General features: G+C 39.5%; 1 protein-coding gene across 3 annotated transcripts in view; it reads left to right on the top strand.

Moving 5' to 3' along the window:
* Positions 1-944: 944 nt before the first annotated feature.
* Positions 945-24783, top strand: part of cdkl5 (cyclin dependent kinase like 5) — a 43957-nt gene continuing 20118 nt past the window's right edge. For 2 of the 3 annotated variants that reach the window (XM_071489172.1, XM_071489170.1), the window contains exons 1-7: positions 945-1229; positions 3242-3617; positions 7172-7206; positions 22045-22090; positions 22182-22318; positions 22830-22950; positions 24104-24163. In XM_071489172.1, the coding sequence (XP_071345273.1) occupies positions 3581-3617; positions 7172-7206; positions 22045-22090; positions 22182-22318; positions 22830-22950; positions 24104-24163 (436 nt within the window). In that variant the 5' untranslated portion in view covers positions 945-1229; positions 3242-3580. Of the gene's footprint in view, positions 1230-1350; positions 1395-3241; positions 3618-7171; positions 7207-22044; positions 22091-22181; positions 22319-22829; positions 22951-24103; positions 24164-24783 lie in introns of all 3 variants that reach the window. The other variant, XM_071489171.1, reaches the window with a different exon arrangement.

The following is a 24783-nucleotide window of genomic DNA, read 5'->3' as shown; positions in this document are numbered from 1 at the left end:
ACAAACACACTTGTGCGTAATATTTTCTGCTGCTTTATACTTTTTCTCTTCTGCCCTTCTCCAGACAAATTACATCTACATTAATCTGATTTTAACCCATAACATTTTAAAAGACTATAAATGATAATCTAAGAAATTATGATGCAGTGATGAAGCTTAGTCTATCCAACACTTTATAAAGTGCTGAGAATGTCTCCATATCATTTACATCAGCAAAAAGCTACTTTTATGTTAATGCAGCAGTAATGCAATCCAGTTAATAACGTTATGAAAAGGGTCATATTGAAAAAGCTACTTTTATTTTGAAATGCACATTGTTCTGATAGTTATGTATAGTTCATAGGCTATTTACAGTAGAAATATCGTTTTTAAATTGGACCTTTAGCGTACTTATAATGGAGTACTTATTTAGTTTATAGTATTGGTACCTTTACTTTAAAAATGGTCCTCCATCACTGGCTGTCGGACAGTGGGAAGAAAAATGAGATATTTAGCTTATACATGAAATGTTCTAAAGCTATTCTGAGCCACATGTGCTTTCAAAACATAATCATTATGATGTCACTCTTTTTTTTTTTTTTTTAACAACTGTGTGATAAAGTTGTTGCAGAGAGAACGGAGAGGATGGTGAGGATGTCAAACACAGCACTCATGGCCTCTGGGAGAAGGCTGTGGCTACAGCAGTTCATTTACAAAATATTTATAACACCTCCTCATTATGAAACAGCTCGACCTCGTGTCTGAGAATCCAGTGAATTCACACTGATTTCGCCAATTAGTGCGGTCATGAAGGGGAGGTGTAGGTGGGAGAGAGCGGAGACAGGCTGTAGGAAGGTTTTTTAATCAGGGATACATCACTAAAAGGGGGTGGGGGGGGGGTGCAACAGCACTATCAGAAACTGACAATGTAAAGTCTGTGTGTTATTGGAGGGGGATCGATATCAGGCATGTTTAAGATGTAACAAATTACGAGCTGGACTCCATTTCCATCCAAGTTTTATTTCATCGCACCTCATAGTGGATATAAAACCACTGCTGGAACGCGTCGACGTCCGCGCTCCTATTGGCTGTCCGCAGCGTCGCTCACAGGAATGACGATTTTTGCTGCTATAACCAGCTGATGCTGAGGCTATGAACACGGAGCCTCTGAAGAACTGTTGACGGTACATGGATACCCCGTCATCGGCGTTATGCCTGCGGATTTGGTCTCATCTCCATCCAGAGAATAAGTGAGTAGGATATTTGATCGTGTCACGACGCGCAGGCCTTCCCCTCTCTGTCACTCCACATGATGTTTCTTCGTCTTCCCACATCATCATTTTCATGGGCATGGTGCTCTGTGCTTCACAGATTGAGCTTTCTCACCTCACACAGGCGACACATCACATCTGCAGGTAACAAGCGATCCATTGGTTTACTGAGCGACGGGGCTGCTATGGGGCTTTTCTTGTTTTTCTTATCTTTTATGGGTTTTGGGTTTTTTTTTTTTTTTTTTTTGCGTGCTTGAAATTATGTCTTAATGTGGATTTATGGACAAACGCTATATGTGGATGTTGTTGTGCAACACTGTCGTGAACATGGTCCGTGAACTACGTTATAATATATGCACTGGTTGCTGTGTAGGCTGAGAAACGCGTGGACAGCGCTGGAATGGTGGTGCGCTCCGCAACGCAGCGATGAGAGAGACGCAGTTTCGTTGCAGAGAGAGCAGCATTACTACTCTCTCTCTCTCTCTCTCTCTCTCTCTCTCTCTCTCTCTTTCTCTCTCTCTCTCACCTCATATACACGCGCACACACACACACGCACACACACATCCTCCCGTGTACGCGGACGCACGCACCTGCTTATTAAATTCACACTCCCAAACTCACTCACGCCAGAGGTTTCCTGAGCATGCAGACACTAACAGGCGTTTGTTGCAAGATTCATGTTTCAGTCCGTTCTGTTAATATTTCCAGGACTTTTCACGGTGCTGTTTTCACCTTGTTTCCATTTAGCAGCTGTCTGCCTGATGGCTGCAAGGAGAAGCAGCAGCTTATCAATAAACCGACTCTCTGCTGGACCCATTTTTTTTTAAGGAACATTTTTCCTTTAGAAAAGGAAATAATGCATCCTGGTTTGCTCCAGTTGCAGGTTTTGGGGAGTTTATTTGCCTATTTAGACAAGATCCATCAAGGATGTAATCACCCCCCAGTGGCAGCACCATATCCTTAAATGACTAGCCATGGATGGCCTCAACATCCACCTTGTCTCTTCCCCTGGAAAGACTTTGCTGTGTGGAGTGTACACTGCATAGGAAAACGCCCACACAGGCACATGAGCCAAATCAACATTAAAGTGTTTTTGCACTGCAGAATATATCAAGTGTTATACAAATGAAGTTGGACTGATATTGTAAGAAGCTTTAATGGTTCCACTCCAACAACATTCACATCACAAAAGAGGCATTTAATAATTATGGTCATTTTTTGGATGTGTGACAGGAGGAGATCTAAGCCATTGAATATAACTGGGTCGTACTTTATTTAACGGTACACTAATAAGACGTAACATGCTGTACAAATAAAGTGTGACCTATAATTTCTCTGGGCCTTTGTTTGTTTTCTTCCTAAAACAAAATACTTAATCATTAGTGCATATAAATGTCAAATATGCACTATTTTGACCTCAGGGGATGACCACATGAATGGCTGTTTGTACCAGATTTCATGGCAAACCATCAAATACTTGTGAGAAAAACAGTATTTTCAGTGTCCTCGGAGGAAAAATCAGGAGCTCACCAGTAAGACTGATCCTCCAGAGACTGTCAAAATTTCATTGCATCCAATTGTTGCTGAGATATTTCTGTCTAGACCAAAGTGGTAGGCCGACAAACTGACAGTAAACTACAAAGTTAAACCTGTGTAAATCAGGCATGGCTTACTACTGCTGCCAGTTATAATATACTGTATTCAATCCTAACTGTCGTCCTCCAGGTTGAAAGTGGGGCTGACTAGAATAGAAGGAAGGATGAGTGTGTGGAAGTCATGCTTAAGTCATCCATGATTTAAATGTGTCCTCAAGGAAATGCTGCCTTTCTGTACATCTAGGCTACGTGTCCTAGTTAGCCACCATCTGTGCCAGGAGAAGCACCAGCACGCCAGCGCCCGTGTGAGGAATGATGGGAAATTGGACCTTGGAGTGACCCTTTGACAGAATATTTTAACTCCTTCCTTCTCTATTTTATGTCTGATCTTCCAGGTACAACCGTGTGGAGCTTTGGATAGAAATACGAAACGTGCGACCTCAAAACATGGACTAGAGGGAGTCAACTGAAACAACTTGAGTCAGTCAGAATAAAAGAAAGTGACATTTGAAAGAAAAACCCGCAGGGCTGGAGGAGAGCTGTAGAGTGAGAAAGAGAGAAGCTGAAGAAGAAGAGGAAGAAGGAGTGAAGATGGGGTGTGGTCAGACGCTTGCCACGTTTCACCTGGCCTCTGCAGTTGTCTCCGTCAGCCGCCGCTCAAAGCAGGAGTCTCCTCGCTAAAACCCGAGCAGCTCATTTCACCTGCTGGAGGAGCCCCCACCCTCGGTGATGTGATGAATAAGTTTGAAGTCCTTGGCATTGTGGGAGAAGGTGGGTGGTTTCACACAGCAGATTTCAGTGCGTGTTTCTAGAACGTGAGTGTATGTACAGTTGTGAACCTGCAGCTCAGGGTCACTGAGGTCATGTCTAAATTTGGGTGTTTTAGCGGCTTAAGGTTCAAATTACATCATACAACTGGCATGTACACATCATTGTGGGGAGGTCTTGCCTTTTGAGGAGCTCAGCATTTTTGACACAATACAGAGGGTTTTGTAAGGGGTCTGTGAACCTGAGAGGTTTGAGAAGTTTGTTGCAGACTGCCATTATCTGGCACAGACTTGTATTAGACAGGTCTTTACTTCTATATTTCCCTGCTTTATAAATGTATGTTATCAGATTTTAGTAACAGGTCTCCCTGTTTCCTGACCTGCTTCTATTTCCATTTGCTGCTGATGCAACTCAAAGCATCCTCCATGTTTCCCTGTTACCTTGATAGTGTACATTTCCACAGCACTAATTTCATTAGTGCAATAATGGAGTCATGTAACACTCACCACTCCGCTGCTCTGATTTTCTCTTCTCAAACACCAACTAAAACTATATTCTCTTATTATTTCCATTTGCTTCAATTTAGCATTTTTCTCAACCATGGTTAGGTTACCGTCAATGAAATTCAACTATTCCAGGGTTGGTGTTTCACACTGAAAACCCTCCAGTGGCTCAAAGGGCATGATCCATTCCCATCCTGCTTAGGCTTTTAATCTGCAGGAAGTGTCGGACTGTAACTAAACCATGCTTGGAAAAACAGCACAGAAGAAGAGACTGAATTAAAACAGTGTTTGTGTTAGAAAAAAACTAGTTGGACAAGAATTAGTGCTGCGGAAATGCACAGTGGTAAATTCATGTGAGCCGTCCAAGCACAGGTGCAAGCATGTGACTTTAACACATTTTAGCCACTCATTTCACATCTTCGACCAACAGCCAACATGGTTTTCTTTTAATCCTGATCACAATCTTTCCTTGAATATAACCAATTATTTCTGCCTAAAACTTTTACCTTTAGAGTAGATATCTGGAATACTGAGGTCATGAGCATCAGCCTCAATTGTATTTGTTCTGTTTGCATGTACGTGTGTGTGTGTGTGTGTTGTGTTTTGCTGGAAGTGAAATAAATGAGGGTAAAAATTTAAGTCTAGCTGCAAATGGCTCTCAGATATTCCACACACAGGTCCTTCATATATTAAACCTTGCAGCCATTATTTCTTTTCCTATTTCTGTCAGTCAGCACCGTCATTTATGGCTGATTTCAGTGAGTTGTACTGACATCCATCCCTGGCTTCACTCTAATGTGAGAAGACAGAGCAACCAAGTGTTTATTGTACTGTTGATAATCCTCACTAACTGTGATCTACATCGGTGCTTGTCGGCACACATTAATCAAAAAGTTAGATACACAAAGAACTGCAAGGCAGTGATGGGAGATTTAAAGTAGCAGCAAGACAATTTTTCTGTTTTTTCAAGGCACTGTGGTTAATTATTTTGTGCTTACACATAGATAAGATTTCTATAAATTTCTGTTATTACTGCTGGTTTTCATCATTTCAGCTTTTTTCTCCCAATTTTTTTTTTTTTTCCGTCTGTTTGACGTAGCAAATGACTCCAAATACCTCAGTACTTGTGAGCCGCAGCCACCAGTGATATGAAGGAGAGAGCTGTCAGCTTCAGAACAAACCCAGAACACTTTGTTGCTACAAACAGGAACAGAACACTGAATCATAGTTTCTGAATTCTTTCAGAATTGACCCAGAATCCAAACAGTGATCTGATTTTCTGATCTTCTGACTGACTGCATTTTGCCGTTTCCACAAAGCGTAATCTTTATCTTCAGCTCACAGAAGCTGAAGGTAGTTGATTTCTCACTTCATTTTGTATAAACACATTCTTGTACCTCTAACTTAGGTATATATTAATATATACATATATTTAATGTCTAATACATATAATATAATATCTAATGAAGTTGTCCATCTTTAGTGTGATAATTCAAGTCTTGGAAGCTCCCCCATAGAGAAAATACTGTGACCATGTTTCCTCCTGGAGTTCTGGAGCCCATTTCATCAAATTTGCAACAGCTGAGCTGTGACTGCAATATGAGGTCATTTCCTCTCACAATAATTTTGGCACATTTCAATAGTAAAAACAAACGTACTTGTGTCCAATAGAAGAGCATGTGAGAACGCCGCACAGGCGGACTCACAAATTCATCTGCAATTTGCAAGCATAAGGTAATTTGTAAAAGATTATGCTGCAGCCATTTGTGTGCTGCGTGGTGCAAATCACCTTTGCGAAAAAAGCCCCCTGAGTGTCTAAAATAGCTCATCCTTTTTTACAACACTGTCACAGCACAAGTTTTATTACACAGCATTTGTTTCAGTCTGTCTGAAAAGCTGAATTATGTTCCTGCAGTTTTCGGTCCATATCAAAAATAATTGTTGTTTTATCTTATTTCGGCTTTGCACAAAGAACAATGAGAGCACCTTCCAAAGGAAAAGCCATTTTGTTACAGATGCCAGTGCAACAGAGGAGCATGTCTCCATAATACATAAGTTGTAAAAACCTGTAGATGCACAAAAAAGAGAAATCATCACTAAAATGCACTGCAACAAAGCAGATGGATTCTAGCCTCCAAACATGACCACTGTATACACTGATGAGCCAACTGGGGCATCAGAAAGACTAGAAGTTATATGTGATTGATACCATAAGGCTTGTGTCCTGACAATGATTTCCATTTGTAAATTAGTAACATAATAAAACTATGGGAGGAGCTATGACTCCATCTGTTTTATTTTATTTATTCATTTGCTCGTCAAGCACAATATCTCTGATTTTGACAAATTGTGGGAAATAATGCATGTTTCTCCCTGATATAATGTTGCCAATATTACAGTGACAGGGCTAACCTGGCAACATAATGCATCAGGTAAAAAACAAAAAGGAGGATACAGGTTTTATTCATGTGGGACGATTTGTTTGCTCTTGCCTTGTTCCCCAGTTGAATGAACAGTTTTACCTGGAGCAGGCACAACTGGGAATGAACACAATGTCTGAGATTAGCAGCATTTACCTGACCTTAGTATGTTGCATATGTGATTTGATTGGCAACCAAAGCTGTTTGGAAAGATATGGGAAACATTTTTTTACCACAACCAATGCAAGTCTGGCTGCCAAGCCTAAAGACCAGATTTATAATCATAGACCTGAGATCTGAATTCTGAAATATGGGTGATCACCTGAGAACATGGCGTGCCTAACAAAGACAGCAACCTACAGGGACACTGTGTGTGTATGTGTGTGTTTGTGTGTGGTGTTAGTTATCAAAGGTATAAGCATACGTGAGTGTGTGGGAGAGTACATATGCCTCCGCCTCACCTATTAACTGCTGCTTCTCTGGTGGCCCTCACCTACTGCACTTATTTTTTTATGAACATGTTTGTCTAAGGTTTGGGAGGCCAAAACATAATTAAGATGTTGAAACTTAACAACACGTCTCAGTCTCACTTTATTGATATTTTGTGTCTTTCTCTCTATCTCTCCCTGTCCAGGAGCATATGGAGTGGTGCTTAAGTGCAGGCATAAGGTAAGGCAGCATTTCACATTCCTGTTGGTCCGACTGTCATTTGTATCAAAATAATTATAGTTTGCGTTATTGTGATGTTAAATTCTTTGTGTCCTGGTGCATTTTCATTGAGAGATTAGGAGGATGAGGAATCAAACGTAAACATACAGACAATGAAACAAAAGGAAGAAAAGCAAATGTCTTATACTTTGGTTCCATTGAGCTCCTAGATAATTTAGTACTTAATATCTCAGAAAAATGCAATGAAAACAAAGAAATTTGTTATGAAGAAATCATATAACCAGTTTCCTTCCTTATGGTCACCAGTGGATTTTAATTGGTGGTAAATGATTTCAGCAATGGTGTTTTAAACTTTCTACCGTAATTAGAGGGATAAAAACAACATTAAAGTGATAGTTTGGGTAATTTGACATGGGGTTGTGTGAGGTAGCTATACATAGTCAGTGTGCTACCTGGAGTACATTGGGATTGGTGCCCTTTTTGGAAAACTAGACACGAGTAATGGCACAGAAGCTGAGCAATGTGCAGTTGTAGACGGGGGCCATTGCAAAAACGTGTTTTAGCCACTTTCAATGCTCACTGAAAAAAGCCAATATCACTTTGTTTTGAATATTTTCACAGTGTTATGTTGCCGTCAAACAGCTCTTTCCTTTGGCACTAAATGTTCTCATCTGTTGAACTACTGTCATCTTACACACATGTGCACCTATGGCGCGCACTGTATTACATTGTAGATCAGCTGTTTGAGCGGTTTGTGGAAGAGACGATAAATGAAAATAAAAATGAGTGACTTATGACAGAGTCGACAAAATGTCATTGGGTGTGGAGATGAGGACACCTTTACGAGCCAGAGTATACAGAAGAAGAACTCCATTTGACCCGTTGATATTACCTCCGCAATGCTAGACATGGGTTATCATAATTCATGCTCCCCACAGTAACTGTCTTTAATTTTTTTCATTTACCTTCTGATACAGAGCAATGGTGACTTACACACACATTTTTAAACCAGAGTTACATCCTGGTAATCTATAACATTACTTCAGTGTCACTATTGAAAAAGAGTCGACTGCTGCGTTATCGCTGTGCTTACGTTCATTCATTCATACAGAGCGGAAGATATGAAGTTCAATCTCTTTGTTAGATGTTTGTTTTTGAAAAGGAGAAAACTACTGAAAGTCTTTCTTTAACTTACTTAATGTTGTCCTCACTCTCAACAAACTGGTAAACACAAGCAGCCAGTCACAGTTCTTATTGTCCCCACATGGTCTCTCTGTAGATGCTCTAGCCCCAACATGTAGGCCTACTTCCATCTTGGGGGAGGCTAACGTCAGCATAAGCTTGGAGCCTGCAAATGAAGCCACTGTAAGCTATGACATGGCCCTTAAGACAGAACACAGAGGCATACATGAGCCTTAAAGCCTTAATCATACTTCAGTATTGATGCCCACATGGAAAGCTGCAGACTTGCACACAGACAGAGGATGTGCTTCTATACATAATACAGCTTGGGTATTTGGCTGAACAAGAAAAAGTTTTAAAAAAAAGAACACCAGAACATAGCCTACATACAGTGCACAAAACAAGCAGGTTTGCTTTTCCAACACCTACGCGGTGAGTGCACTTGTAGTGTGTACAGTCCACACTGTCAAACTTTGGGCTGCACGTGGACATCTGCACAATGATCTATGTAGTCCCATGCAGACTTGGGCGGACGATGAAATTCACATCACATAGATCCTTACAACCCTGTAGAAGCTATTAATTGGCCTTAAGAATTCGCTGTCATTTAGTGAAAAGTCAGGGGTCAGAGAATTTAGGATTTGTCCTCCAAGAAACCAGTATGTCTGTGGAAAATGACATGGAAATCCGTCCAGTAGTTGTTGAGATATTTCACTCTGGACCAAAGTCGTGGACCAAATCGTATACAGTATAGCTGACAGTGCCACTAAGCCACACAGCCAACATGGCATAAAACTGCAGTCAAGCCTGAAATGCTTCTGTAATGTTCAATAATTTTGAATACAAGCTGAGAAATACTTCCAACTTTATCCTTAATGTGAGATTAGAAACGTTTATGTCACCAGTTGCTTCTTGTGTGAAAACTCATAATTTTCAGTCACATGAGACTGACCTACTCTCTGACGTGGTTTATTTAAAGACAGGTGACAAATTAAAGGGAAAATCTGAATAAATGAGTGAAGAAACACAGCAATTCAACATCCAATCATACTCTGTGGCATGTATACAAATGCTGAGCAGGTCCAGTTGATTCTGATTTTGTGTTAATATTGCATGAGGGAAAGATCTAAGTGACTTTGAAAGAGGGCTGGGGTTGAGGCTGAAGCAGGGATTAAAGGAACCTCAGTCACATAGGAACAGTGACTCAAGTGACATCTGCATTTAGATGTATGGGAAAGACGTCAGTAAACAGGGTCAGAAACTGTTGATCGTCAGCTCATGTGATGACCGTGACACTCGTGCATTAGTGGGATATGTAAGGAAAAACAGAAGCGCAAATCATCCTAAGGTCACGGAGAATGTCAAAGCAGGACCTGATCAGACCATGTCAGCAAGAACAGTCTATCAACAATTACACAGAGAGGTATATTATAGTATGGTCACAGTGCATGAATCCCTCATTACAAAGATAAATGCAGATTTGAGATTTCAGTGGTGCAAAAACCATAGAAACGCTGGTCTATGGAGATGTGGAAAAAAGTGATATTGTCAGATGAGACGTCCTTCACCTTCTCCACAAGTGGGTGACTGCATGTGTGAAGTACCTGAATGCTTGACCCCTACATTGAGGGGATCTGGTGGCTCTGTTTATTGTGGGGGGTATTTTGCTGTCATGGTTTGGGTCCACTTGTCCCCTTAGAGGGAAGGGTCGCTGGAAATCAATACACAGTTGTTCTGAGTGATCACTTTTATCTTATGATGGAACATGGTCTCCTGAATGGTTTGATGAGTATGGAGATGGTTTGAGTCATATGTTATGGCCTTCACAATCACTGGATATCAACCCAAATGAACACCTATGGGAGATTTTGGACCAATGTGTTAGACTGTGCTCTCCACCACCATCATCAGAACACCAAATGAGGGAATATCTTTTGGAAGAATGGTGCTCATCCCTCCAGCAGAGTTCAGACGCTTGTTGAATCAATGTCAAGGCACATTGAAGCTGTTTTGGTCACATATGATGGCCCAACACCTTACTGACACACTTTATTGGTTGGTTTGTCCATTGTTTTCCTGCACTATGTATGTCACATTGTATGCATAACTCTGCATTTTAACTGAGGAAGACACATGTATAATGTGGGTTCCAATGGTGGTTCTTCAACAAAGTATTTAAATTTATGCCATTAATGTAGTTGGTATGCATGAAAGCAAGGCCTGCTGGTGTGACTCATCCAGCTGAGCTTTCCATACATGACTGCATGTTATCCAGCTCTTGCATTGCTTTATCCTGTATCTTCCTCTACTGCTGCTTCCACTACTTCCTCTTCTCTGTTCTTTCTTTGCAGTGTGCTTATTGATCAAAGTAATGTTCCTGACCTGTGTTGCTAAGTAAAACGAAAGGTGATAATCACTAAAATAGCTTGTATGCACTAATGTATTTGTTTGTATTCTCAACTTTTAAACTAGCGATGTGACTTGTGCTAATCTACATCCGCTGTGAAAACAAGTGACAATTGTGGGATAATGATAAATGCTAAAACATAGTGTAATAGTAGCACAAGTAGAGTCAATTTATATAGTCTATATAGTAGCTACACCATATAATGTTTGCTAAGAATAACCACAATAAGCTATATTGGTAGAAGTAGGGATGTCACTTTTTCTGAAAAAAAAAAAAAAGATGTGGGAATATCTGTAACTCAACCCATGTAGCATAATCCCATATGTTTTGATTGAATGTTGCTTTTTTCATTCGTGCCACCTCCACTGCTTCACTGGAGAGTCATGCGTATAAGGTAGTTGTGTTTTACAAAGCAAATTTAGCAAAGAGGCCTCCCTTTGACGATTTTTCAACCTATGGATCTCAATGTAAAAATGGTCCCACACATCACTTCAAATGGTTTGTCATGTCATATGTAATGTCATACTCGTTCAACACAGATCTTTGGTTCTCTCTGTTTTCCATTAGCAAGAGAACGGCAGGAGCCTTCAGGGCAACAGGGCATGCAGGTCAGCACACTGTGCTGAATAACATGACATGGCTGGTTGAGTTTTTCCATTCTTCTTTCCATTTAGATTTTTGCATATAATGAGTTCGCACATGGAGGCATTTTCCATCAACACTGTTATGAATGAAACACCAATCTTATGTCCTACCTTGATCATACAGGAATGGGGTTAAGGACAGATTACTGTAGCTATTATTAGCACCTGTATTCAGGCCTTCATTAATAAAGTGATGTTAACTAAGAGTTTCATCTCACTAGGAGCACCAGTTGCCGCAAAGGTGATCAACATCATCATCATCAACAATCAGTCTTTGTCATAATTTATCGTATGACACAGTTTACATGTGAAATTCATTCATCCACACTGTGCGTGATGAAATACGTTCAGTAAATTAGGACATCAGAAGTAAAAAAAAATCTGTTTAGGAACTGTCTGAACTTTTATGTATTTTGATTTGTAGTTAAACCCATGTTTATTCCCTGCTTCTGTTTGCTGAACCACCAGTAGGCCTACAACCAACACGGGTAAACGTTGTGCCATGTCAAACGTAATGTTTATAGGAAATAGTGATAAATCAAAGAAAAGTAAGAAATCAGGGGCCTTTTTGGCTCAAGATCCTAAATAACTCAGTTCATCAGTGGCCACCAGTTTTAATTATTTTAACTCTGTGTCTGACAAATTCCAAAATGAAGGACGTGTCTGAATAATACAATACTCCTGAGCAAGTGATGCTCAATGCTGTTCTTTTCAGCATCCCAAATCACCAGAATAATTTCATTAAAAAGATTTGTTCAAAAGATTTGTTCACTTTGGAGCCTGACCAGAGGTCTGACTCATGATCCCTGGCTTCCAGAACCAGATGTGCTGTCTCTTTGACAAACACACCAAACTCCATTCATAATTCCTAATGTTTCAAAAGTTCCCTCACCAAATATCAGAGATGAATGCTGTTTTTTTGTGACTTTAAGTCTGTTTAACTGATTACTTTTGAACTTGCTGGGCCTGATTCATCACACTTACTCTTGAGACAGTCTCAGTGAGCGATAGTCAGCGCCTTACTGATCCCCCATCCCCTTAGTGAAAGGAGCTGACTCAATCTTCAGCCAGAGCTACCTAATATAAAATCATATTAAGTTCAGTAGCCTACTTGTTCAAGCAGCCCATATATGTAAATTTTTTTTGTCCCCTGCCTGAGGACTGTCGAACAGTTATATGGTACTGGATGAGCATTATTTTTCAGTTTTTGTTCAAATTTAAAAACGCTTCTTTGTTTCAGGTGAGAACAAATCACAGCTGGTGGATTTCACCCACAAATGAACCAGAATTTAAAAGTGAATTGATTTAAAGGAGCTATTTGTCTTGCTATTGCTACATGGTAGCATTAAGAGCTGTTTACTTACGAGTCTAGAAGAAATGTTACGCGTTCAGCATCAAACTTCATTCCTTTACTCGCCAACAGCTGTCTCCAGCAGAGGAAAGCAACATTGTCTGTGGGAAAAAAGAACTGGACTTTCAGTTCAGGGATAACACGCACCAAAAATAACTTCTCCAACTTTGCAGCCATTGTAACTGTAAGGCAGCTCCAGTTGTGTTTTAACATTTTGATCAACTCAGATCTTCGCTCATGTGGATTATGATGGGTGAACTTTAAGAGAATTACATTTCGAGAGACTTAGGCAAGTAAATCAACCTGGAACTATAAAAATAAGGATTTTTTTAATATTGCAGAAGCAAATAAAATACATTATCAATGAAGATTTTGTTTCATTGCATTCAATATTAAGATTTGCGACTTGGCAGATGACTTAAGTGAGAAAGTGAGAAAGAAACTTGTTAGTTGCAAAACTGCTCTGTTTTAAAACAGTAAATAAACGTAGCTTCTAGGAGACAAGGTTAGTTTGGGCTCAGGAAGTCCTGTCAGGGGACTTATTCATAAGCCAGTCATTTATGTCATTAACAATAATTTGTCACTTTGTATTAAAAAGTTTAACATATTAAAAATCTTCCTACACAGCATTGAGTCTTATTATGCTGTTAGACCCACACTCTATCTCTTCATTTATCTATAGATTTCACATATATACATAGAATAGAATTCTCATTTATGAATTGCTGAATTGCTCTCACTCTACTGATGAAACTGATTAGCCATCACATTAGCCACCATGAGCTACATTAATATAACTGTTCTGTAGTAAAGATTAATTTGTGTTGATAAAGCAACATGTTCTCCTTTGATATTTAGTATAATTTTATATAATTCCTTCAGTACATTTATGAAAATAACATGCTTGTGGAAAAACACCGCACACAGAGCGAGAGAGGACTACTGTAGGAGCAGTGAAAGTCAAGAAATCAAGAAGAGAGGAGAGTGTACAGTAAGAGATGGAAAGATATTTTTAAATGTTTAATGCTGCTGCCATTCTAATGTGTTTCTGACAGTGGATTTACATTAAAAATGAGTACATCTTTTTTTGCATTGAATTTTATGTTGCAATGAAATGTAGAATTAAGTTCAAGAGCCTGTGCTTAATAGCAAACAAATCTAGGTTTATACTGACTACATTTTGTGAGAGATCAAGAGGAAATTTAACTAAACTGGGGTGAAACCAGCATGAGTTTGTGTTTCTGAATTTAAAACAGATTTGTTCATTGCGCCGAGTGCTTGGTGTTTGTCCTGTGGTCCCTTTTCCTGTATGTTCCATTTGTGCAAGCCCTTTCAAAGCTACGCTTCATGAAAATTTTAAAAGAGGCATAAATTATATACAATGAGTGAAATTCTAAATATGCACACGCTTGCATTCTGGGGCCATGAACAAAATGACATGGTAAGCAGAACGTAATGGTTACAGTGGAAGCTGCAGCCCAACAAAGGCAGATAAAAGCTAAACTAAAACAGAATCTACTTTATCGGACATGTTAAAATACAGAATGCATCTGACAGTGAATATCAAGATTTGCTGGCACATTTCCCTTATCTCATCTTCCAAAGATGTCTGTCTTTTGTGTGGGGAAGACTTAAGCATCTGTGCTCTGATTAAGGTCTTTGTTAGCAACAGTTAAGTGCTGCATGTGTGAGGGAAACATTTCTGTATCAACACAAGTTTTAACAGGAACAAATATTTATTGCATGACCATCTTACTTGCTGTTCTATTGTCAGAATTTGGGACAGAGTGGAGTCAGTATCTTTTCTTGTGTGCATGTTTGCAGAGTTAACCATGGCTACCTGCATAGATGACTAATCCGACCAAACACTTTACTTGGCTTGCTGATTGTTATTTGTATGCAATAGCTAATACGGGTTATTTTGGTAAGAGAGAAAGAGAGCAAGTGAGAAAGACAGAGCGGGCGAGACAGAATCTTCTAGTTATTGATTGGGACTTCTATTCTGTCTCCAGGAGATAAGTCATGTTGTTCAACTACTGCATGAAAAATGAAAGTAAAGAGGGTGTAGGGTTATTCAATCATTTAACATGACACATCTAAATTAAATATAATTTATATATATATATATATATATATATATATATATATATATATAAATTATATTAAATTTAGATGTGTATATATATATATATATATATATATATATACACACACACACACACACATTATATATATGAGCTCTATAGCTCCATTTGGACAGATCTGTAAGTAAACTTAAAGTGATCTTGCTTTACCCTACTGTGAAGTTAAATGCACAGTATGTAACTTCTCCCACTAGTGATCTTAATCAAAACAATGATGGCGTTGGGTGATGCCATTAAATAGTGTGGGAACATGGGAGTTATTGTCTTCACCACCATTGCATTATCGTCTCCCGGCTTGGATTTCTTCATTGTCAGTCATTCAGGAAGTTTTTACCTGAAGCTGAATTATCTATGGAGGTCTCCTCCTCTCCAAAACAAAGATCCTGTGATTATAACTGTTAAAAGCACTGAAAGCAGTTTCACATTTAAAGTCAGTGTTTCGCCGAACCTGTATGGCGGACACAGGACATCGGGGAAGTATTGGGAGTTAAAACTGCTAATCTAACTGCTAATTTATGAACCAGACGTTCGGGAGTTTTTTTTACTGGCAGGCGAATTATCCACAGAGGTGTCCTCCCCTCGACAAGAAATGGACAAGAGGATTAAAATAGAAACACCGAATAAAGCAGTGTCACTCTAAGTCTGTGATTTGCCGATGCTTCTTGGGGGTATCCCAGAGTGGATTCATAGACAGCCATGAGTGGATGGGACCTGAGCTGCCATTTGTCTGACTGTTTTCTCTGATTACATAAATCCAGACATCCCATGACTAAAATCCTTCATCTGGGTAAAATATATAGTTGAGAACAACAAAAGTGTAAAACAGCGCAACCGCAACACTTTAAAAAAAAATCTTTTTTGAAAAACATTCAGGGGAACCACAACACTGAGGCTTACATAGGGGATATGACGTAATTGACAGACAACCGAATGAAGCAGACCGTTACTTCTGTGGAATTTCTAGAAACATTCGGGCTAGTACAAAGTACAAAAACGTATAACATAGGTCTAGTCATTTTTAGGCATTTGAATGTGGAAAAGTTAAAAACATTATAACTTGCTGTCTTGATTTTGTCAAAAAGAGCAAAATAAAAAATTGCAGTGAACTAATAAACTATTTAAATGTAACACCCTCCATCCAGTAGATATGTTAAATCAGCATCAAAAAGAACTTTTAATGTGATTGAAGGGGGATTTCTGGTAAAGTGGTCTGCATTTATCTTTAAATTACAATAGCATCTCATTCTCTTAATTACATCCCTGCAGCCATCTGAAGGCAGCAGGACAGATACAGTATGTTAATATTTCCACTGGCTACAGTTTGAGAGGTGCTGCATCAGAGTGCAGTGCCATTACCCAAACAGTCATGTGGCAGCATTGCACTGCTGGCACATGATACAGGTCAGATACAGGTCGTCCTGATAGTTCACGAAGTGCTTGATCAGTGCCAAATTAAAGGAAAAACAAAAATAAAGCATCTTAGTAAGGTGTTGTTCCACCTCAAACAGCTTCAATGCTCCTTGGCACTGATCCTATAAGTCTCTGAACTCTACTGGAGTGACAGGACACCATTCTTCCAGAGGATATAACCTCATTTGATGTTTTGATGATGATAGTAGAGAGAGCTTTCTAAGATCTCTCATTGGTGTTCCGCTAGGTTGAGGTATGGTGACTTTGAAGGCCATTAGTGATGGATTAATGAAGCCTTTTGAAGCTTTGAGGCTTTCAAGCCAACTGTGTTGAAAGTATTCACTTGGGACACATAGAAATACCATAACATATTTAAAACAAGTGCCTCCATAACTTAGCCATGACCATTTCAAATCAAATCAGAATATTTCCATTCTGTAGACAACAACAAAGGCCCCATCTTAACACAAAGCTAACATATCACTCATTTTCGAGTATCATTTCCATCGCACAAAGTTATCAAGAGGTGACACATGACACGTTTCCCATTTATAAAACAGTGTAGGGGAATCATTTTTCCGTTGCTTTTTAGCTTTGCTGCAAGAGAGCAGTTATTTTTACTTTTCTCAGTTGAAGCAGGGCAAAAGAGAAAAGGGTGGCAAAGGGAGAGAGAGAGAGAGAGAGAGAGAGAGAGAGAGAGAGAGAGAGAGAAGTAACATGTGAGTGTGTGTGTGTGACGGAGAAAAGAAGATACAGAGGGAGGTATTGAATATGGAGACTATGTTGATGGTAAATGGGTCACCCTGTGAGGAGACTACCACAGACCTGTATATGGTTGAGGGAATCATAGGAAAATAAAGCTAGAGCCTCCGAGCACCTGGATAAAACCCAGGCAGGTGATTCAGACTGAGTGTACTACGAAGAAATGAAATGCTATTTAAATGTCTGTTCCTGTATAAATAATGTATACTTTCCAACACAGTATGTGTTTGATGGAACATTTAATTAGTCCAGCGAATGTGTGCCAGTGCTTGTGCAATGTTCTGCCACTTTATGCAAGTGTTGTATTAGCGTATGTGGGTGTGTGTATGGAGGCTTATGTGTTAACTTGAATTTGTGATTTAGGAATGACAATAGCACAACCTACACGCTAGCCAGTGTTTCCTGGTGCCTATACAGTATTTCTATGCAGTATTGTTGCACTGACATGACTTATTAATTAATTATCGGTAGATGATCAACAGAAAATTCATTAGTGACTCTTTGATAATTGATTAATTGTTTGAACTGTTTGTCGTCAATCATTCGCTGGCTACAGCGTCTCACGCTTTTATTAATTTTTGTTGCGTTAAGTTTTGTAAGCAGAATACTAATGTGGTGGTTGACTTTTAATGTAGTCTAAATGTAAATAATTTGAGGACATCACAGTGGGTTCTAGTTACTTTTGATATCACTGTGTATCAATATCAATCAACTGTGTTGTGTAGTAAATGATACAGTAACATTTCTGGAAAAGTAAGTGGCCCTAGAAATTGTTGTGTAAATTTAATTTTAACTGCATGATTTATTTTACCAGTGGATAAAATAAACAAATGGAAATGTCTGGTTTTGAACCAACTGAATTATACTGAATAATACATGTCAAATGAAAAGACTTCATCACCATTGAGGCAAAAATGTATTTAATCCAATACTGGCAGATTTATATAATCTTTCTGTGCATATCATTCTATCGTCCACCCCCTTGAATTTTCTGTTGACAACAGTGTTAATATGGCCCCTGATTTTGATTTAGTTGTTTAATGAAAATATGTTAGTTTTAGTCCAGTTTTAGTCAACGGAAACCAGACATTTCAGTCCAGTTTTCAACAGTGAGATTTGAGTCTCATATTTGTGATGCATTTTTAAATTTTATATCTTCTAAGCATTTTGAGGCTGCGGCTGTCACAGCAATTTGAATTTACTGCTTCCTATTGAGTGAAAATTTTAGTGTATAGACTATTATATTGGGAGTAATGAATGTTTCAGCAAGAGAGTGATTTCAGTCACGGCCTTAGTCTCGCTTTTGTCATGTGGAAAATGCCCCCAACAAATATTTTCTGTCATTTGTTGATGAAAGGTTTACTTTAGGTCTTGGGGCTCTTAACTTGATAGCCGTGGAGGTCTTTCATTGGATATTCAAGCGAAACCTCATTTTGTTCACATGTTTGCAACCAAGAATCCATGAACTGGTTGCACTGTAAGGTGAATCACTGTTGTGTGATTGAGACAACCAGTATAAGCCAGATTGGGCATGTATTGATTTCCTTTGGTTGTCCGTCCGTCTTTCATGAACATGATATCTCAACCACGAGGTGGTAATTCTACTTTAATGTAATAGTTTAATTATCGTTTTTATTTTCATCACAAATACATGTCTAGCGCTTCATACATACGCATATATACATATATCCATATTAACCATAAAGACCTACATAAAATGAACATAAAAGAAAAATAAATGTGAATAAAAAGGCCAAAAGGAAACAGGTAAATCATAAATCAAAAGAAGGGGTTTTGAGGGTGAGACTGAGCATGCATAAAAATCAGGACCATGAGTAAAATAGTAATAATGATACCTCTATTTACTTTAATATATTGATAGTTAAAGATTAGTGGGTGACTAAATAACTGCAGCAACATCACCATTTCTATGACACAGTATATGGTGGTCTGTTATTTATTATGCCATTCATGGCCAACGCTTGTGTGGAAAAAGCTTTATTCTTTTGTGCAATGTGACAATCAGGACCTGCTCATGACATCGACAGAAAATTAGAAAGCCTGACGCTATTTTTAGGTGTGCTGACTTAACAGTGGCTCAAAAGGTAAATCAGCGGAGGTCAGAGACTCCACACATGGGCACAAGCGCCATCAGCACATTGCAAGGCACTGCCGCAGAGTGTGAATTGTCACATGTGCTGTATAGGTGCTGGTATGTGTTTTGTATTTTGCCTGGTAATCACAGTAAATCTCCCAGTTTGTTATTCAGATCCTTCACTGGAAACTAAAACTGTATACTCAGGATTAAGGGCTGCTAGAACTGTAAATCCATGTTGTATAATGTTATTGGTCTCTCATGTGAAAATCTCTAAACACACAACTTTGTATTTAGAAAAAGTGTGTTCAGTCAAACAATTGGCTTGTGTGAGTGAGAGCACTGGCGGTGACATGCGGCTCCTCATCGTGTGGCGTCCTCTTGACACTGAGGCTGACTCTGTTTTCTGACTCTCCGTAAACAACAGGGCAATAGAGGAACATGAGAGTAGCAGGGCACAGATGGAGACTGGTTTTATCTCGTAATTCCCCCTGGACCACTGTCCTTACCAACTCAAGCCTCAGGGTCCAGCACTGATGTTGAGTGCCCAGGTTTCACCATCTAATCAAGAAGAGGGGCACACAATGTCATGATAGCAAATAGATAGATTTATTAATTCAGGCATCCAGCAGCTTACATAACACATATCCACTACCCACCAAATATAAAAATAAAAAAAAACAAAAGCACTATAAAACGCTAAAGAAGAGCATAAAAATAGGCATAAATAATTAAATAGAAAAAATCAACTGCACAGCAGTTAGTGTTACCAGTCATAGAGGTAGTGCAAAATGCCAATGTAATGTAATGTGCAGAGAAATAGAGCTGTCTCTATGAAAACATATGTGTAATGGATAGATAGAGAACAGTACGAATGCCTGTTGTGCCCAGGGCTCAGCAGGGGAGCATTCTGATAGCAATCAGTCAGTTTCCCCCTCGCCTTTGCTAGGAGGAGTTGCACAGCTGCATGCCTGGGGGACAAAAGACTTACTAAGTTTGTCTGTGGAGCAGGACAGGGACAGCTGAGCAAACTCCTCTGCCAGGTGAACGTGCTGTGCAGAACGTGGTGGGCATTGTCCACAGAGTCAGCCCTCCTCACCAGTCTGTGTAGCTGCACAGTGTCCTTCCTCTTGCTGCTGCCTCTCCAGCACAATGTAGGATAGATTCGGACACTGGCGTCAACAGACCGGTAAAACATCAGCGGTTGTTTCTTACAGATGTTGAAGAGCCGCAACTTCCTCAGGAAATATAGACAGCCCTGCCCCTTCCTGTGGAGAATGTCTATGTGTCCAGTTCAGTCTGTTGTCCAGCTGCAGCCCCAGGAACTTATAGGTCCTGATCCCCTCAAGGGAAACAGTTCCTTCAGAAGTCCACCACCATCTCTTGATCTTGGAGGTGTTCAGCTGCAGATGTTTTGACCTGCACCATCTCACGAAATGTTGCACCAGGCTCCTGTACTCACCCTCCTGTCCATCCCAATACACCCCACAATCATAGTGTCACTGGAGTATTTCTGCATATACTTGAAATCAGAAGTGTAAAGGTTGAGCAAGACAGGGGAAAGCCCAGTCCCCTGAGTTGCTCCATTGCAGCTGACCATGGTGTCAGATGAGCAGCCCTAACATACTGTGGCCTCCCCATGAGGTAGTCTGGGATCCATGTCACCATCACCTGTCAGCTTGTCTCTCAGTAGGAGGGGCTGGATGGTGTTAACGGCATGGGAAAAAAAAAAACAAAAAACATGATTCTCACAGCGCCACTCTCCTGGGCCAGGTGAGAGTAAGCCCTGTGTAGCAGCTGCCCACCTTCTCATCATAAGTGAATGGCAGTGGATCTAGTGCAGAATGGACCTGGGGTCTGAGGGGATGGAGCAGTAGTCATTCCTCTTCACCATATAGGTAGTGTGTCAGAGTGTCTCCTGAAAGAGATAAAACAATAATAAACATGCAAACTGTTTAGGCACTAAAACTAGTCTACTTGGTTAGGTTTAGGAAGAGATCGTAATCTAGGTTTAAATGACTACTTTTTCAACATTAGACAATCTCTGTTGTCAACAAAACTTATCTATGGGTCATAACCTGCTGCATAAACAACCTATGGGCTTGTTTTTTAGAAGACCAGCATGGATGATGTCAGTGGAAAATAAATCCAATAAAACCTGATAAGAGTGATGAAGAGTATATGAAGACATATTTACCATCTTAACCTGCATTTAAGCCTTGTGAAAGACTGCAGCAAAATCGCTAGTTTTCAAAAACTAAGGTTTTTCATGAATTTGTTGTATGCTCGACTGCAGTATATGATCAGAAAAAAAGCATACACTTTCTTGTTTTCCAGTTAAACTGCACAATGTTTGATGTCTAAACTGTTGCATTCCAGCTGCAGCACAGCATTCGAAACAAAGCTATGGTAAATCTCTGTATCTGCAATCACACCAGCTTGTAAAATTCTGCAAGGTCAATCAGACACTGTGATGCTTATTAACTACGCCAAGGATGTGCTCTTTTTTGTGCGCGAGTGCCCTGTGGTAAAATAATTGAAATGGGTTCACTGTCATTGCTCTTGTGTTGGCACTGCCAGCAACTTGGGCACACTATTTTTTTTTTAATGTTAAGAGTGGGCTGGAGATCAATTTAAATATCCTCACCGCTTTTACTTATTTCTCCTTTTCACCTTTTGTTCCACAAATGCTTTCTATTTCTTACTTCTGCTTCGATCTTAATGTTCTATGTACCTTTTTATCTGCCTGCCAATCGGTCTCAGAGAGTCACTGACGCCATTGTTTAACTCTATAAGTTGTTTTCTTTTGTGTTGACACAACTCTTGTCCTCATATCTTCACAGGAAACCAACGAGTTGGTGGCCATTAAGAAGTTCAAAGACAGCGAAGGTGAGTGAAGGCGTGAGGGAGGGAGAAAAGGAGGGAGAGAGAGGAAAAGCCAAACAGCTACATCATCGCGGTTTCTTTTATTTCCACACAGAAAATGAGGAGGTCAAGGAGACGACTCTTCGGGAGCTGAAGATGCTTCGGACACTGAAGCAGGACAACATCGTTGAGCTGAAGGAGGCTTTTCGGAGGAGGGGGAAACTCTACCTTGTCTTTGAATATGTGGAGAGGGTCAGTTTAATGACACTATCACTATAATTACACTGTGTACTGTATACACTATAATTACACTGTGTACTGTATACACATATTACATATCTCTATTCTGCTATATCTACTCTAAGTTTCAGGATATTGAGACTGCTCAGTTAAGCATTAAAAAACCGTCACCATGGCAACATATGAACTATGCTGTTGGTGAATAATGGTATTCCCCACCGTGCTGCCAGGGTATCCAGCCAAGTGTTTATTTCATGACAGGTTTTATTTTCATACTGTACTCTAGTCATTTAGCATGGTGTCCCCTCTAGCTACCATGTCAGGGTTAAAAAAAAAAAGAAAAAAGAAGCAACAACACTAAAATGAGGGAGAGGAATCACCATTGGAAGAATTACCCAGGAAATACTTGACAAAAGGTCAACCACGTTCATATTTTAAAGCACACATTCACCATGACAAGCAGGTAAAGTTGCAACTACACATCCTAGCCCTTTCTACAGGGAAATCTGTTGTTGGTTTGCAGAACATGTTGGAGCTGTTAGAGGAACTGCCCAATGGTGCACCACCTGATAAAGTCCGCAGCTACATCTACCAGCTCATCAAAGCCATCAACTGGTGTCACAAGAATGAGATCGTACACAGAGGTGAGGTGTTCATCTTTATTTACAAATAAAGTATAATACATATCTATGTTGCTGTGTTGTCTTAAAATCATATATTCTTCTTATCATAATTTTTTAAATTTTCACAATTGGTGATTGAAATGTTTTTCTTCATGTCAGATGTTGTTACTGAGAAATTAATTAAAAAAAAAAAAACAACAGAGGAAAATTCACTGGAACTTATAACTCACACAGACCCATAAGTGTCATGTAGGACACCAGTGTCATGTCCTCAATATTTTCTCTGGGAAGTTCTAGGTTTTAGTGACCTGACCTACATTCTAAATATCTGAAGGAGCTATATGCAAGTTCTTTCTTTTACTACATACATTCGCATGTGAAGTTGTTTACTTACCAGTCTAGAAGAAACTTTGCAAGTTCAGCATCAAACTTCATTCCTTCACTCACCAAGAGCTGTCTCCAACAGTGGAACGTGATGCTAACTCTTAATTTTCTTCTATTTCTATCACTTCTTTTCTTCTACTCGGGTTAGCATGCTAACTAGCGAGCTCCTGCTCAGTCAGCCCAACTCGTCACCTTTTGATACCGAGCCACTGTAGGTAGACTCCCGTCTGACCTGAAGAGGTAGCGCTTCTCTGAGGGCGTATTGTCTATGATTGTAACCTCTTGTACTGTAAATGCAACAGTGGCTGAGTTAGTTAGTTGGTTAGTTAAAAATAATAGTAACTTCTAAAGTCCTGGTTGCCGATAAAAAACATAAATGCAAAGGACCGTTTCAAAATATGGTAATACATAAATAATGATTGTTTGATATCCCATCATAACCAGTTTAATTGATTGATGATATGTGTACTATAAACCTACACCTTTTCAGTCAAAATTGTATATATCGTTATTTGTGCATTATGGTTAAGGACATATTATGTTTACAGATGTACATCAGCACTGCTATGCATACGGTGTTTTTCTTCCTTTTGTGTTTTCTTTTATTTGTTGTTTTGTATCATATTTTGATAGAGCGAAACAAAGATCAAATTGAATAAAAAAAAATTTGAATGAGAAAAAAAAACAGCAATATGACGTGATGTTTTATAACAGTGAATTGAAATGTGGTAGCATAGTGGCACAATTAAAACACATTGTTTACAGCCTTTTTTCTGTGTCTCTCTTCCAGATATCAAACCTGAGAACCTCCTCATCAGCTCTGAGGATGTTCTCAAACTCTGCGACTTTGGTGAGACTTTAGCCCTTATGTTCTTTGCAGCAGCCATATCATCACATGGAGTTGTTGAGATTTACATTTGCAGTGCAGTGAAACCATACAGTCCCCGTGTAACAGTGTTGGAGTGATAGACTCACAGCAACACGAGAGTTCATTGTAGACTTCACAAAGTCGGGAGGGAGAGTGAGCGTGACGAGTGTTGCCAGGTGCAAGTGATGAGGGAGATGAGGGAATAGACCAGAGATATTAGTAGTCCGGCGACACAGTTATTGGAGAGGTAACGAGGAGGGCATGATACACTGCACATTTCATGTAAAGGTAGCTGACATTATATAAAGGTAGCTGATGAAAAATCAAGGTATTCGCTTAACAGACTGATCAGATTTGTTAGTTTTTCTGTATGTGTAGATTCATTGTGCTGTCCAATTATCTATGATTTTAGCAGTTAAATCTGTGATTTCATTTTGGCCACTTTGGTTTCTTGGGCTCAGTTCACTTCGAAAAAAATCACACCATTAATTTTTCCCCTTGTAAGTTGTGTATTAGAAAGATGCCACTGGGAAGCAGCCAAACAGCACTATAAAATGTACTTTGGTGGTTATTATCACAATGAATCTTCCAAAGGTATATTT

Source organism: Trachinotus anak, unplaced genomic scaffold (genome assembly GCF_046630095.1).
Source record: "Trachinotus anak isolate AG129_WGS33_773 ecotype Australia unplaced genomic scaffold, CSIRO_AGI_Tana_v1 ptg000011l, whole genome shotgun sequence".
NCBI classification, from domain to species: domain Eukaryota; kingdom Metazoa; phylum Chordata; class Actinopteri; order Carangiformes; family Carangidae; genus Trachinotus; species Trachinotus anak.
This window is presented reverse-complemented; position numbering and strand designations above follow the sequence as displayed.